This window comes from Monodon monoceros, unplaced genomic scaffold (assembly GCF_005190385.1).
Source record: "Monodon monoceros isolate NGI ecotype Baffin Bay Population unplaced genomic scaffold, NGI_Narwhal_1 Super_Scaffold_6, whole genome shotgun sequence".
Taxonomy (NCBI): Eukaryota; Metazoa; Chordata; class Mammalia; order Artiodactyla; family Monodontidae; genus Monodon; species Monodon monoceros.
The window spans coordinates 2,871,174-2,887,329 of NW_021703783.1; the positions used below are offsets into that span (position 1 = coordinate 2,871,174).

General features: G+C 58.0%; 1 protein-coding gene across 6 annotated transcripts; it reads left to right on the forward strand.

The window, feature by feature from the left end:
* Window positions 1–1,093: 1,093 nt before the first annotated feature.
* Window positions 1,094–16,138, forward strand: WASHC1 (WASH complex subunit 1). Of its 6 annotated transcripts, none has more exons than XM_029204332.1 (11): window positions 1,094–1,313; window positions 4,144–4,297; window positions 12,378–12,489; window positions 12,676–12,822; window positions 12,973–13,109; window positions 13,371–13,506; window positions 13,661–13,862; window positions 13,954–14,112; window positions 14,771–14,923; window positions 15,595–15,663; window positions 15,800–16,055. In XM_029204332.1, exons 2-11 carry the CDS (start codon window positions 4,149–4,151, stop codon window positions 15,937–15,939), a joined length of 1,404 nt encoding a protein of 467 aa, XP_029060165.1. In that variant the 5' UTR covers window positions 1,094–1,313; window positions 4,144–4,148; the 3' UTR covers window positions 15,940–16,055. The 6 variants fall into 6 exon arrangements, with proteins under 6 accessions (XP_029060165.1, XP_029060168.1, XP_029060164.1 ...); XM_029204335.1 differs by lacking the exon at window positions 1,094–1,313 and adding an exon at window positions 2,829–3,024; XM_029204331.1 differs by lacking the exon at window positions 1,094–1,313 and adding an exon at window positions 2,853–3,024 and having other exon boundaries at window positions 15,898–16,138.
* The last annotated feature ends 18 nt before the right edge of the window (window positions 16,139–16,156 follow it).

The window sequence follows — 16,156 nt, forward strand, 5'->3', positions numbered from 1 at the left end:
TGACCTTGGTGTCCTGTATTTTTATCCCGCAACCCTAAAAGAGAAGGGCCAAGAGTTTTGAGGCAGGCCAGTGGGCCTCACAAAGTACTATCACAGGGTCTCTGGACAGATTCTTGCTTTACATATTTAACTTTTTAAAAGTCTTTTTAAAAACCATTGAGCTTTTTTTTTCTTGGCATAACAAAAACGTAACATAAAATTTACCATTTTGACCACTCTAAATGTACAGTTCAGTGGCATTACGTACATTCACATCGTGGTGCAACCATCACCGCTACCAATCTCCAGAACTTTGTCATCATCACAAACTGACAGGTCAAAGAAAACCAGAGCCGCACAGTCATTAAAGGGGTGAAAGCAGATTTTATTCAGGACTTTGCAACAAGGGAAAAGAGAGGTCAGTACAGAACAGGGGTCAATTCCAAATACGGCGTGGACAAGTGGGGACTTTTAGCCAAGAAGCCGGATTGGGGGGGATAGAAAATTACTAAGAGGGTTGGGTAATTCTTGGCTAGGATTCTTGCTGCAGGCAGGCAGGTGAGGGATGGGACGTCACCTGGGGACGGGGGAGGGAGGCATTTGGTCAGATAAGAGGGCGGGGTGGGGGGGGGAGGTTCTGGCTAAAACGAGTAACAGGATTCTCGCTAAAACTGGGCGACGCAAGTGGAGGCCTAGTTGAAAGAGGATTCAAAGGACCCCGACTAAAGTGTGGTCCAGGAGAAAACCGTCACGAGCTCTGTACCCGCTAAACAATAACGCCCCCTCCGTAACCGCCGTTCTGGCTCTGTTTGGATCTGACGGCTCTGAACACCTCGCACAGCGTGGACTCGTACAGCTTTTGTCCTTCTGTGCCCGGCATTTATTTATACTTTTTAAGGCGGGGCGGGCACCGGGCGGACTCTGCGGGGAGCTCGGCCCGCAGATCCCAATCCCAGAAAATCCGGGCTGAAAGAGAAGGGGCAGTCAGTCAAGTACGCCTCCGAGCCTGTGGGTGGAGGGGGCGCGGAGGGAGGGGAGGGGCTGCGCGAGGAGGGGCGGGGCTGCGCGGGAAGGGGCGGGGCTGCGCGGGGAGAAGGGGCAGAGGGCGCCGGGGTCGTGCTCGGTGGCGGGGTGAGGAGCCGCTGAGGGGCTGGCGGCGAGCTGAGGCCTGAGGGATCGAGGCGCGGGCGGCTAGGGCCCCTGAGCCGCGGCGCCGAGCGAGCGGAACTGGCGGCTGGAGGCGGGGCCAGAGCCCGGGGCCGGGAGCGCCGGGGAGGCGGAGCGGGCGGCGGCGGGGCCCGGCCGGCGGAGCGGAAGCGGCGGGCGTCGCGCAGGTGAGGGCGCGGGCCTGGCCGGGACGCGCGGGACGGGGGTGGGGCCGGTCGCGGAGGGGACGGAAGGAGGCGGGAGCGGCTCCGGGGGGCGCCGCCGGGCCGGGAGCCGAGGCGGGAGGCCCGGGCCCGGTGACTTCCGCCTCGGCCGCCGGCTGGCTGGCCGACCCGCGGGGCCGGCCTGGGCCTCAGTAGGAGGGTCGGCGCCCCCCGCCCCTGTCGGTTCGCGGGGAGGGCCCGGCTCTCGGAACGAGCTGCAGTGGATGCTCAGACCCTCCGTTTGCAGCCACCCCTCCCGGCCCCTGGATGACCCCACACCGCTTTAACCCTGCTTGGGTCCCCGTTGCCTGCCTCCGAGCTGGGTGTCGGGCGTGGGTCGCGGGAGGGATCCCGAGCACTTCGAAATTTATCAACAGCATTGTGAGAGCGGGTTTGCTCTATGTTCATTTTTCTGGGGGAGTCCACAGTTTTTACCAGATTCTCTAAGGTAGCGCCGTCCCATAGAAATATTATGCGAGCCACATATGTGACTTTAAAAGTAAAAGGAAACGGCGAAATTAACTTAGTGATGTGTTTTATTTAGCCCACTGTATTTAAAATATGGTCATTTCAACATGTAATCAATATTTAAAATCTTAATGAGATACTTTACATTCCTTTTTTACTAGGAAGTTTGAAATTTGGTGTGTATTTTACACGTAGACTACATTTCAGGTGCTCGATAGCCCACGTAGCCAGTGGCTCCTGTATTGGACGACAGGTCTGAGGTTTTCATTCCGGGCCTGCAGGCTCGAGTCCACACTCCTTGCCGTGGTATTCAGTGTTTTTCACGGTCTGGCCTCTTTTTTTTTTGCTACTTAGCCAAGGATGGTTTCATCCTCATTGCCCAAACCAGTTGCCCTTCCCCTACACACCTTTGTTCAATTGTCCTTTCTGCCTGGGGTGCTCTCGCCCTGCCCTGTCTCCCTGGGTCTGGCAGGGAGGTACAGCTTCTGCTAAGAGCTATTCCTGACTCCCCTGACCCCAGAAGGGGTTTATCACTCACTCCTTCCTCAGTGTCCCCTAGCACTGGATTCATGGCTGGATTAGAGCACTTATCACCTGCTGTTTAATTGTTTTCCAGGCTGTCTTCACAGCTAGTATAGCGTCCTCTTCATCTTTGTTGTGATCATGGCCAGCACCTGACAGTCGATGAGCATTTGTCAGCAGACAGAATGAGTAAAGTGCTAAACGAAGCTGTAGCGTTTCTTAATTCCTGAACAGACCTGCTCCTTCCTTGCTTAGGAGCTTTGTGCCTGTTCTACCCCGTCGTGCATGGGCACATACACAGGGTGTGGTGACTGACCATGAGGAATACATCACAAGATGAGCCCAGAAAGTACCTTCTTTCTGCCTTTTACTCCCTGAGGTACAGAGCTAAGTTAGGACTCCAGGCAGATTTGCATCAGTGTAAATGCAAAGAGGGATGGGGGTGGGATTTTTGAAAGGCATGCGAGTTCCCAGAGGGTCAGGTTCCTCAGGTGGTTTGGCATCAGCTGGCTCCACTTTGGTCATTTGATAGGTGGGAAGAGAAGTGGGGAGGTGAGTTACTCCTGGGCCCTGATGAGGATTCTCTGCAGGTTCAGGTCTAGGAAGCTGAGGAGCTCACTGCTGGAGAAAAACTTGGAGAGCAGAATGGTCATCTCGGACCAGGAGAAGTGCTGGCCTAGGAAGGGTAGGCAAGAACAAGTTGGGTGGAAGGAAGGGCAGGGGAGGCCAACAGAGGATAAGCTCCAGCTTGCTGAGGAGATTGGCGTGAAACATTGAGAATAACCACTTCTCAGAGGGCAGTGCCATTCTCAGTCTGTAGGATGAGAAATGGAAAGAATCAGAGATTCAGAGAAGGCAAACAACTTACCCCAGGTCACACAGCACTTGAAACTCAAATGAAGCCTCCTAAACCCTCCATGCCACACTTACCCAACCCCACCCACACCTCTGTTGCAACCAGGGACCCCAGCGTAGTGCCTAGAAGAGCAGGTCTGGGGCACAGTGCCAGGCCTGCTTAGTGTCTTCCTCACTCTTCTACCGAGGGGCTGCGATTAGGCCTATTTATAGGGGCTTGGTGCCTTAATATTCTGCCCGATACCTCTCGCCAATCAAATCAGTGCCGTCTGCAGTGTGATTGCTGCTTCGGTGGCACCAGGGAGCGGAGTTAATTAAACCCAGTATAAATAGACTGACTGCCCCCCTCTTGCAGTTCCAAGGAGTGTTTTTCCTTCCTGTCCCCTGCCCCCATGTGCCCCTCCTTCCTCCTGGCCCCCCTTAGCTCTGGCCTGGGAGAGCAGAGCCCGGACATCCTTAACCCTGGAGTCTCCAGCCACTGCCTGTCCTGTCTCGGGAGCAGGACGCTCGAGTCCACATTGTCTGTGCTTTCCCAGACCCGGGTACCGTTTGGGAGTTGACACAGGCAACTTTCCCCCCAAACCCTTCCCTCTTTTTCACTCTGCAGCCAGGGTTTCTTTCTTGTTCATCCAGGCTTTGGAGGTTGAAGTGAGATGAGGTGGGGAAGGGGTGCCTAGCTGGGTTCCAAGTGCCTCCCGGCAGCCAGTCAGCATTGCACCTCCTCTGAATGCTTCATGTCAGTCTCTGGCCCTTAGCAACTTCCCTCCCTCGTTCACCCAACAAGCTTCAGCAGAACACCAGCTCCTGTGAGCGCCCAGCCTCCCACCCAGTGCTGTGTCCCCCCCGCCCCACCCCATGCAGACTGCTGGGCGGGGGGCTGTGCGCCCATCACCTCGTCCCGTGGCAGGTGGGTGTGCGGGTAGTCCTGATGCTCAGTTCCCACCCCCAGGCACCATGACCCCCACGGGGACTCAGAGTCCGTTGGCCGATCAGACCTACGCGGTGCCCCTCATACAGCCAGACCTGCGGCGAGAGGAGGCCATCCAGCAGGTGGCGGATGCCCTGCAGCACCTACAGAAGGTCTCCGGAGACATCTTCAGCAGGTGGGTGCTGCTGCCACCCTCACCTGATCGGGGGCTGCTCCCCGCCCTGGGCAGTCATCTCTCCAATCCCAGAATGCACCCTCTCAGAGCACCCCTTTTGGTGATTCTTGGTCCTGAGGGGGACCCAGCTGGCTTTCTTGTGCCCAAGGGGCCAAGCTGGGTGCCCAGCTTCGAATTTTATCATAAGAGCTCACTACCTCCTGTCCCTCTTAGCCCCTGGGTTCCTTGTGCATCCACCCAGTGGTGGTACAGCTCTCCCAGCTCATGCTCTTCCCCCCACTGGGGGGCCCTGTTCTTTCGCTTATTCCCACTGTCAGCGAATATTCGCCCAACACTTCTTGTGTGCAGGGCTCTGTGCTACTCTCTTTAGTTACAGCAACGACTAAGGCAGCATCTCTGCCCAGCCAGAGGATATACTCCAGCAGCAGAGACAGACTCTAATTGATTAATTGCATGTTAGTTAATTAAAATTGTGGCAAAACCTATTTTTAATATTTTTGTAACAACTAATATTTGCATCACATTAACTGTGTGCCACCGCTGACCTGAGTGTATTCACTCATTCAGCCCTTTGTCCTGTACGGGTCCTATCTTTCTCTGGCCATGAGCAAGCTGAGAGGGGCATAGAGCTTCTCCTTCCTGGGTGCCCACACCGTGCCCCCTGAAGGCTGGAGTATTTGACTGCCTGACTCAGGTCCCTCTGCTGGTCAGGTCTCCCACACCGTCCCCTGCTTGTACCCCAGACCAGGAACCCCGACGCTGCAGCATGCAGTCTCCTCCCCCACCAACTGGAATTCCACCTCTTCCCAGAAGCCTTCCCCAATGGGGGCAGACAATGGAGTCATTGTCTGTAGCTGGACACAGTCCAAACATTAGATCCACCTGACTCTTTTGCCTCTGGGCTGCCCACTAATGCACCTGCCTGCCTCAGGGGCCTATCCCGGATGTAAATGTACCCGAGGGCGGTGCCCCGAAGTAGTTAAGGGGGTTGACCCTGGAGCAGACTTCCTGGGCTCCAGTCTGGCCTCCCCATTTGCTTGCTCTGTAACCTCGGGCAAGTTACTTAACCTCGCTAAGTCTCAGTGTTCCCGTCCATAAACTGGCAGTAATAATGGTACCTTCCTCAGAGGACTGTTAAGATGAAATGAATTGGAACATGCCAAGGAATTGAAGTGCCGGCATATAGTAAGCATCCAGGACATGTTCCTTCCTCTTATCTGGTGACATCATCTCTGCTCATTTGCTGCCTATTCTGGCCCTCCGTTAACCTGCTATCAGTAGTTATAGGAAGTGTTAGGTGCCCCTTCTGTGCTAATTTTTGTGCTAAATATGCCCAAGGAACACGTAAACCAGAGGACACAGGCCTTTAAGAGCCATTGGTCCCAGATTATGGCCACCCCATACCTCGTGATTGAAACGGATGCTAGAAACAATCCATCAGAAATATTTGTGTTTCCTCACCAAGATTGTGACTGCGTGCTTGCCTTTCTGTAAGGGGGGCATTGGATTTTTAGCATACTTTCCTTTCCCTTCCTGGTGTTTGGCACCAGTGGACATTTTCACGTTCCTCTGACCCTGGATGGGGTGAGCAGAGGGCAGGAAGGCCATCTCGTGGGGAGGGAGTGGCGAGTTGGTTGAACATAGGCTCGGCATGGCCCAGGGATGGTAGGATGCTCCCAGGAGCCTGGTACCTGCATCCACGCTTCCCTCACCGCTGGGTTCCAGGTCCCCCCATTGACCCCCCACCACGTGCCCAGCATTCAGGTCAGAGGGATACTAATGGTGTGTGGCATGGGGTTCCCGTCCTCAGGGACGTCGTCGTCTAGGATGGGAAAACAGCCATCTGAGCTGATTCTGAGCCGCGTAGCATGAACTGTGTGAGCTCCTAGGGGCCTAGAGGCGAGAGAGACAAGAACTGGCAGCACATTTATCAGTCAGACTCCCCAGACCAATAAGCAGAAGTAACCCGTGCATAGAGCAGCCTTTGGAGCTGCAGGGCTAAATGCTGTCAGCAGGGCCTGGTTTTGCTCTCATCCCATCCCCGCTCGCTACTTCTGGGTTGGCCCCATTCCCAGACAGGCCTCGCTCTTGCAAGGTAACCAGTGGGCCCAGGGTTCATACTCAGGCTCAGGTCCAGCAGGAAAGAATGTCTTCCTCTGCAGCAGTTCCCTCGGAAGTCCCGCCCTCCCACTGGCCTGGCCTGGTTCTCATGGCCATCCCAGAGCCAGTGGCTGGGGCCGGGCTGGCGGGGAGGGTGACACAGCAGCTGGCTCAGACCTCGGTCACATGCCTTACCCCCAGGCCCTGGGTTTAGCCCCACCCAAAGTGCGGGACCGAGCCAGTGGGAGCGATGGCGCCCCCATAGGAAGCAGGCTGTTACGGAACGAGGAGGGAGCAGATGCTAGAGAGGAAAACCAGCGCCTGCTCCCCCAGGTCAGGGAAGGCCTCCTGAAGGAGAGGTGCGAATGAGGCCACGCGGAAGGGTTCTGGCGAGGCCGGGTGGGGAACGCCGCCTGAGGGCCCTCCGCTGGGGCCCGGAAATGAGTGCCAAAGGCTTGAGGCCTGACTGGAGGGCGGTGCGCCCCGGGCCGCGGGGCCCTGAGTACCTGAGTGCCGCCTGTCCCAACGGTCCACTCCTTCGCTGCAGGACGGGGCTGAAAGTCAGCCCTCCGTGTGTCTGTGCCCTTGGGAGCCCTCCTCCCGCTGCAACGCTGGGGACGGTCCCTGGTGGAAGGAGCGGGCAAGAGGATGTGGCTGAGGGGAGAGCTGGGACATGTGAGTCAGGGCCGTGGGGTTTCGCCCAGCTGGATGGGGCTTTGAGCTTGAGCCCAGGGTTTTGGGAGCCCGGATAGGTTCTTGAGCCGGAAGTGATGGGACAGAAGTGTTTGGGGAAGGTTCATCAGGCAGCCGTCCCAGGGGAGCCGTGCTGTGGGCAGGGAGAGGCTGCGGTCGGGGTGCGGGGGCGGGGGGGGGGGGGCTGCAGGTAGGGAGGCGGATAGGAGACACTGCAAATGGAATAACGACAGGACCAGATGACAGATTGGGAACAGGATGAAAGGGAGGGAGGGGTCGGGGACGACAGGGAGTGGAGAGTGCCAAGCCCCGCCCCCCATTCTGCAGCAGGGGCTCCTCTGTTCTCACGGGCTTTTGCTGAGGGATGTGACCCCAGCTTGGAACCTCGCCCCTTGAACGTGCTCCTCTCGCAAAGGAGAGGCGGCGGGTGGAGAAGAAATGCTTGATGTCTCTGCTCCCCGCCCCCCCCCCCCCCCCCCCAGCTCAGGCGCAGGCCCAGCCCCTCAGCCCCACCCGGAGCCTGTGCCCCCAGGCAGGTGAGCTTGTGGGAAGGTCGGTGTCCCCAGCTGGCTCCTTCCTCCCGCTCCTTGCAGCCCCTCCCTGGCTTGTCCTCCTGCCTAGCAGACCTGCCCTCACCTGCCCATCATCACCTGGGAGAAGCCAGCCCCAGGGTACCCGCCCAGAGAAGTCCCCTGCTGCACATGACTTCCATGAGGGCAGAGGGGCAGCAGTGGGGGCAGGGCAGACTGGGACTGTGTGTGGGCTTGCCCTCCCCGTCGGCTCCAGCCCGGCCACTTGGCCTTTGCAAGGCTCCTTCCCTTCCTCTCCTCTTCCTTTCCTCCTCCTTTCTGCCCTCTTCCCCCCTTCCTCCCTTTTCACCTCCCCACTCTTCCTCCTCACTTCCTGCTTCCTCTTCTTGGGCCCTGCCTCCCTTCTCCCCGCTCCCCCCTTCTCCCTGCTGATCCGCACCTGTGCCTTCCAAGGTTAGGAGGCCTCAGTCAGCTGCCTGCATAATTAGCAGATCATTCTTAATTACCCCAGTGAGTGGAGAAGACAAGGGGAAGCAAGAGCTGTTCAGGGGACCGGCTGGGGGGTGCGGCGGTAGGGCTGGCGAGGGGAGAAGCAGCAGCAGTTAGGGCCAGGGGAGTGGCCCTGTCACAGCAGCTGACTGGGGTGATGATTGGAGGGTGTGGCAGCCCTGCAGGGGCCAGGGGCCTGTGGCTTCCTAGGAAACCCTCCCATACGGCCATGGGGGTCAGCTTTGGAGGTGGTGGGGACACGGAGCCCAGGCACTGTCCTGGCCCCCTAGGTGTGTCATTGACCTTGACCACCTCACATCCCAGGCCCCAGCCAGAAGAGCCCTCTGTGCTCCACTCTCTGTGGTGCTCCCTTGCAGAGTGCTGTTTCCTCATCTGGAACTTTTTTCACTGCCTGGAGCCCCTCACCCCTCCTAGTCTGTGGGTGGTAAAGGTAAATGTTGACCAAGTTCTTGGGACATGTCAGCTTGTACAGCTCATGAGACATCCAGTCTCTCACTTTGACCTTTACAGCAATTCCACGATGTAGAAGTTACAATTCCTGTTTTTCAGCTGAAGAAGGTGAGACATAGATCAGTTAAGTGACTGGCTGAAGGCCACACTGCTGCTGTCCCCAGGTCTTTGGGACATTGTAGTTGTTTATCTCCTTGAGAGCAGATATGTGTTATCTGATGCATCTCTGTCCCAGGCTCTCAGCAGACTGACTGAGCCAGTTCCTTCCCTGCTGGTGTCCTGGTGACATGCTATAGGGACGTGGCTCCAGTGATGAGCCTGGAAACTGACCTGCCTGAAGCCAGCCACCAAGCCAGGGGCTCTAGATAAGGAGCGGCAAACAAGTCGCCCTCTTGCCGCCAGCCCCGCTCGTGGTGGGTGTTGCTAATCACTCCTGGCTCTTGGTCCCAGGCCCCGTGTGGCCCAGCAGGCCATCCTAACACTGCCTGCCAGGCGGTAGAGGTGACGCACAGATTGAAACCTCCTTCTCACCCTTGGCCTGAGATTGGGCTGCCTGGGGACTTTGTCAACAAGCAAGGTGTTACTTAGCCGTCCTAGGCTCTTGGATAAGAAAAGAACCCTGGAAATCCCATCCTCCATTCCCCCTGTCCCACACAGGAATCTCCCCTGGAGCATCCCTGACAGGTGGGCATCCAGCTGGAATCTGATTGCTTTGCAAAGCCATGCAGCTGTTTACAAGAAAGTTCTCCTTATGCAGAACTGAGAGGTCTGTTTCCATGTAACTCCTCCCACCGGCTGTAATGCAGCTCACTCTCTGGGGTGACAGAAAGTCTAATCGCTTTTCCGCCTGACAGCACTTGTGATCTTTCTGATATCTGAAGGGGATTTTCATATTCTCGAAGTCATCTCATCTTCAGCCAGAACATCCTTCAGTTATCTTCCCACCATGACCCGCCTCATCACCTTCCTCTGGTTGTTCGTTAGCTTGTCATTTTGTATTCAGCCAGGATGTTACATGTCAGGCATTGTCCCAGGTGCTAGAGATGCAGCTGTGAATCAGACAGACCCTGTGGTCTAGAAGGGACTTCAGAGTCCTCTTAACATGTGGAACCAGTTTGAAGGGGACACGGCTGTGGACGAGGTGGGCGTCTGGCGTAGATGAGCTCTGTTTTCTCTGTAGTGCCTCCAGGAGAGTGGACATTCCCTATTTATTGAAAGAAGGTGGGAAGATCTCAGGAGCTGTGTGCTCTGAGACCTCACTTCCCTTCCAAGCTGCTTAACGTGCTTTCAGCTCATAGGTAAGCGAAACCTCCTGCTAAACCTCCGTCCTCTGTGTTTGTGCCCTTGACCTTTTAAACCCGAATGCTGAGCTTCACGTTCATTCCTTATCAGTTTCATCTTTTCTGGCCTGGCCTTTCAGGATCCCGTGAGTCTGGATCCCTTCGTGCAGACCGTTTGGGGGCCTCCCCATTTGATGCCCCCAGCTTACTGATCAAGAGTCGCATGAGACTGCGGCGCCCTGCCAGAGACCTTCGTGCAGGGCTGAGATCAGTCCATTCTTCAGCCGTGCCTTTGGGGCGCTGTTGTTCTCTGGCTCTGATTTTTCCTAAATGTGCTCTCCTCCGGCCCCCATAGCTCCATCTTGTCCACGGGATTTTGTGAGAAGCCGTCAGAATCCTTGCTGACTCAAGCTGCACTGTGTGTTAAGGTTTTCCCCTGATACGCCAGTCTAATAACCTTGTCAAAAAAGAAATGCTATGAATTTAGAACCGTGCTGGCCCCGGGGACCCGCCTCTTCCATTTCAAATTGCTTACGACCCTTTATTTAATAACCCATTCTGGAAATTTGCCAGGATCCATTGTTAAGCTTGATGTTTGTAACTTGGAGAAATCAGATGGAAGACCCAGACAGAGCCGGCTGTGTCTGGCTCTAGTTCCGACATCACTCCCACCCTCCGTGGCACCTTTGAGTGGAGCGGTTACATAACTGTGAGGTTGCTTCAGCCCCGGGCAGCGTAGGGCTGAGCCTGGAGCCGCAGGAACTGGCCTGTGTGCAAGCAGGGAGACTGATCTCCCTGCCGGAAAGCTGGGGCTCGGACAGGGTGCTGGTTCTGCGTCTCTCCCAGAAGGAAACCGTGCCTCTTGTTCTGTCTGCCTTGCTGCCCCACTCGGACCAGCCTGTCAAGGAAAACTAAGCTGGTTTGGGTCCCTGCTCGTAGGCCAGCCCCTGCATCCCCAAGCCCTTGCACACGAGGGGCCAGGAGTAACCAAGGAGATTTCATCAGGGGTGGAGACCCCTGGGTTGTGAAGCTGGCCGATCAGGTGTGTTCTCTGGGGGCTAAAACATTCTAAAGTTGGTGGGGGTGGTTTAAGAAGGTTGGGCCAGAGTCTTGACTGTTCACTTCAACCCGTTAAAGGAATCCTAGAGTTCCCTGGCCGTGTGGTCTCTGACCCCAGGGACCGCGGCACTCCTCGGCCATCCACTCACTGTGTCCTCTGGCCATTCCCCGGGAGCTGAGCTTGCAACTCTGCCTCGTCTCTCGTGCCTCGCTGTGTGCTCACTCCTGCCCGGTGAACGTGGAGATGTGACCACCGCTGTGGATGTGGAACACGGTCGCCACGGGCAGGTGTCCCTGGAGGTAGGGGAGCACTCAGGGGCAGGACGCCCTGGCAGGGGAGCCGGAGTCCCCGTGCAGTGAGAAGTACCTCGTGTTGCTGAATAACGCAAGTGAGGCTCGTGTGCGTTTATCTTTGGGGCACATGGTGTTAGCCATTCAGTAACTGCAGAGGGACCCCTGCAGGTGCCAGGCACTGTTCCAGGCTCTGGGAACACAGCGGGGAACAAAGCCCTTAGCCTAGGAGTGCACAGGAGACGTGTGGTGACAGGTGGCTCTGTGTAATGGAAGAACTGGCTGGGGGTTGGAAAGTGACAGGTGCAGCTTTAGGTTCCGTGGTCGGGGAGGCTTCGGCGAGGGGCTCAGTGAAGTGAGGGACCAGCCGTGTGGGTATCCGAGGAGACGGCAGAGGCCACGTGACAAGGCGGTGTGTGGCATGTTCAGGGAGTGTAGCAGGGCGCCGTAATCCGGGGAGGGGGCAGTGGCAGCCCCTAGGCAGCCCGACCACAACCATGAGAACCACGGTGGGGACTTGGATTTACCAAAAGCTGCCTCTTATGTGCCGGGCACTTCCTTGTGGACAGCTCCAGGACTTGAATTCAGGCCCAGTCTTGCCTGTCACTCAGCTGAGCTCTGGTTTCCTCCATGTAAGTCATGACGATTCTGCCTCTGCTCACCTGGGCCTGAGGCTGAGAACCCCGGCAGGCAGGAACCACGTCCCTTCAGGTGGCACGTACAGGTGCCAACTTGGGGCCAAGGTGGTTGCCCATCCCTACCCAGAGCTCCAAGGAACTTAATACAGTCTGTTCCTAGATGCTTCAGGTTGGATGGTCCTGGTAGAGGTCACCTGGGCAGTTCTAAGATCGGGCCTGACAGCAGGTATTGCTGTGTTTTAAGAGTCCTTACCCGAGGACCTCCGTGGCAGTCCAGTGGTTAGGACTCCGCGCTCCCATTGCAGGGAATGCGGGTTCGATCCCTGGTCGGGGAACTAAGATCCCGCATTCCTTGTTTTGGAGCACTGCCAAAAACAAACACACGCAAACACAAACAAAAATTTAGGCAAGAGCCCTTACCCGAGCCCCTGGCTTCGCAGGTTTGCTGTTAAAAGCAGAAGGGGTGCAGGAGGCTGCAGGGGCTTGGGGAGCAGCCTTCAGCCCCTGTGACTTTTTCTTCCGGTGGCAGGATCTCCCAGCGAGTAGAGCTCAGCCGGAGCCAGCTGCAGGCCATTGGGGAGAGGGTCTCCTTGGCCCAGGCCAAGATTGAGAAGATCAAGGGCAGCAAGAAAGCCATCAAGGTAGCGTGTGTGGCCCTGTCCCTCTGGCTGGTCGGCAGTCCCAGAAATCCCCTTCCCTCCCCTCTCCCCATGCCTCTGAGGCTGCCAGCTCCCTGCTTCAGCCACACGGCAAGCTTTCCTCCTGCCCAGGCTGTCTGGAGCTTCTCAGGCCCCCTGAGGAAGTGCTCAGACTCCCCGTGTACACAGGTGTTCTCCAGTGCCAAGTACCCTGCCCCGGAGCGCCTGCAGGAGTACAGCTCCATCTTCACGGGGGCCCAGGACCCTGGCCTGCAGAGACGTGCCCGCCACAGGGTCCAGAGCAAGCACCGTCCCCTGGACGAGCAGGCACTGCAGGTCTGACGGGGGTGACCCGGGCACTGGGGAGGAACTGAGGCCCACCCCAGGGTTCTGTCCCCCGAGGACTCTGACTGCAGTGGGGGAGGTCACTCTGGCCTGGTGCTGAAACCCACCATCCCTCGGTCATTTCCCGTCACCCCACCGCAGGAGAAGCTGAAATACTTCCCCGTGTGTGTGAGCACCAAGCCAGAGCCTGAAGATGAAGCCGAGGAGGGGCTGGGGGGTCTCCCCAGCAACATCAGCTCTGTCAGCTCCTTGCTGCTCTTCAACACCACGGAGAACCTGTAAGGGTGGGGCGAGGGGGGGTGTGTGTGGGGGGTTGGCCTGGCTTAGTGGGGGGCCAGGGGCACCAGACTTGGGTGCCGCAGAAGTCTGCAACGCGGGAGCCACGAGGCTCCTGACCAGTTGGTTTTGCCTGGTAAGGCCTGGGAGGCCGTGGTACAAACTAATGGTGGCCCCGATGAGGTAGGAAAGGTGGTCCAGACCACGGGCCTAGAACAGATGCCGGATCGCCTGACCTCCTGACCTCCACCCCTCCTCTGTAGGTACAAAAAGTATGTCTTCCTGGACCCCCTGGCTGGTGCCGTAACAAAGACCCATGTGATGCTGGGCGCGGAGACGGAGGAGAAGCTGTTCGATGCCCCACTGTCCATCAGCAAGAGAGAACAGCTGGAGCAGCAGGTAGAGAGGAATGATGCTTGGGTGGGGGAGGGGACGTGGTCCTGCCGTGTGGTCTTGGCCAGGGATCTGCTGAGCCCCTCACCCCGGCCGGCTGTGGCGGGGACGCGCGAGGCCGCTGGCTGCCCGAGGCCCGCCACATCCCCCGGTCCCACAGGTCCCAGAGAACTACTTCTACGTGCCCGACCTGGGCCAAGTGCCTGAGATCGATGTGCCGTCCTACCTGCCCGACCTGCCGGGCGTGGCTGACGACCTCATGTACAGTGCAGATCTAGGCCCCGGCATTGCCCCGTCGGCCCCTGGCACCATTCCAGAGCTGCCTGCCTTCCACACGGAGGTGGCTGAGCCTTTCAAGCCCGGTGAGCCGAGAGCTGGGAACGGACTTGGGCGGGAGCACCCCTGCTTGGCCACTTTCTTGCGCAGGCACCTTCTCACGCTTTTCCCACCTAGAAGATGGGGTGCTGGCAGTACCCCCGCCGCCGCCGCCGCCACCACCACCAGCTCCGGCCCTGCTGGTCAGCGCTCTCCCACCTCCGCCCCCAGCCCAGACCGTGGCCCCGCTGGGACAGCCAGCCAGGGAGGATGACAGCGGTGGCGCATCTCCTTCAGGTAGCAGCGGCATAGGGCACGCGGGGCAGGGAGGGGGGTCTGCTTTCTCTGAGGGTGCCCCTCATTTCTGGATCCCTGAAGGATTTTCTGTAGCTTAGTTAAGTGGTCATAAATGCTAGATTTTCAGAGTAGTTCCAATTGCAAACTCTTGTTCTACTGGGTTCATAACAGCAGTTTCAAACCATGTCTGTGGAGCCTGGACAGGGGGAGCCATGGGCCCCCCATTCCCCCTTAAACCAACGGGGAAAAGGGGGCAACTAATAGACATGGAAAACTACAGCAACAAAGTATCCACGTGGCCCTTAAGTTGTAGGGTTTCGGTTTTACTCCTGTATCTCTCAGTCCATCTCCAGCACCCAGAAGTGGCACAGAAATCCCCTGTTGGCTCCTGTGTTAAGTTCAGACACTCAACACACTGGTGATTCCCAGGGTCCACCTGTGCAGCGTGGCACCTAAAGCAGGTGGGGCTGGAGAGGGACCGGCCGAGCCCGGGCAGATGCAGGCAGCGTCCAGGCCCCGAGTCTCCCGAGGCGCTGCCTCACCACTGCCACCTCGCCGAGGAAGAGCCCTTCCTCAGACACCGCCCAGGGCCGCCTCTGGGCCGCACGGCCAGGGCCTGCCTGAGCAGCCTCTCTTCCTTGCACCCTTCCCACCCCAGTCCAGGGAGCGCCCAAGGAAGTGGTTGACCCCTCCGGTGGCCGGGCCACTCTGCTGGAGTCCATCCGCCAGGCCGGGGGCATCGGCAAGGCCAAGCTGCGCAGCGTCAAGGAGCGCAAGCTGGAGAAGAAGAAGCAGAAGGAGCAGAAGCAAGGTGCGGCCAGACCCGCGCGGGAGGGCTCCTTCCTGCTCCTGGAGCCTGCTCAGTGGAGCTGTCCTCTCTACGCCCGTAGGGGACAGAGCCTCTGCCACTCAAACTGCAAGAGCCTTCTTAGACTCTGCCAGTTGTCCAGGAAACGGGCAGGGACCTGGGATGTTTTTTAGGGACGGAGACCTGGCCAAGTCCTGCTTCTCTAGGCCTCTGAGACTCTGGATTACGTCAGCTGTGAATCCCCATGGCTGACATAAATACCACACCTGGGCCTAAAGCAGCAATGCCCTGGGAGTCCAGTCCTGAGTTTTGAGTCCCAGCTCTGCTTCTGAGCTTTGCACTGTGACCCCAAGCAAATTGCCTAATTTCTCTGGGCCAGATTCCTCATCTGTCCAGCGAGGCCGCTCGTCTGTGCCCTTGTGTCACAGGGTAGCTGTGACTGTTGTTACTCAGAGGTTACCTGTGTTCTTATGAGCACTGACCAGAGCTCCAAGAGCTGTGGTGACACATGGCCGCGGAGGGGCCGGGTGTGAGCCGTGGCGGCCTCGTGGCTGCAGAGGGGCCGGGTGCGTTGACAGCACAGAGGACACTGATAGAGCCCTCAGGGTGTTAGGCAGGCTGGATCTGGTCCACCCCAGCCCCTTCATCTTCTCCCCATGGCTTTCCTGTTGCAGTGAGAGCCACCAGCCAAGGTGGAGACCTGATGTCGGATCTCTTCAACAAGCTGGCCATGAGGCGCAAAGGTAGGAAGCAGGACGCCAGCTGCCTCCCTGGCTGAGGTCGTCCACATCCTTTTTTCTCACTGTTTCAAGTCTCTAGAGCCCGGGTGGACTGGTGCCCCAAACCAGCCCCCCTCACTTTCCACCTTTGCCCTCCCAGGTATCTCCGGGAAAGGACCTGGGCCGGGGGCCAGCGAGGGGCCGGGAGGGGCCTTTGCCCGAATGTCGGACTCCATCCCGCCCCTGCCTCCCCTGCAGCCAGCCCCGGGAGAGGAGGACGAGGATGACTGGGAATCCTAGGGGCTCGCTCGCTCCGCCTTCCCCAAGCCCCCGACTTCATCACGGACAGGCTCCCGGGAGGGAAGGGGGTCACAGAGGACCGGCCAGCTCTGTTGCCTGGAGCTGCTTCAGGGGCCGCGCTCTACCTGTGCCTCACCCAGCCCCTCGGCCGGCGTGCGTGCCTTTTCCCTAGAGACGCTTTGCGGCGCAACAGTACGTGAGTCAATAAAGAAGTATG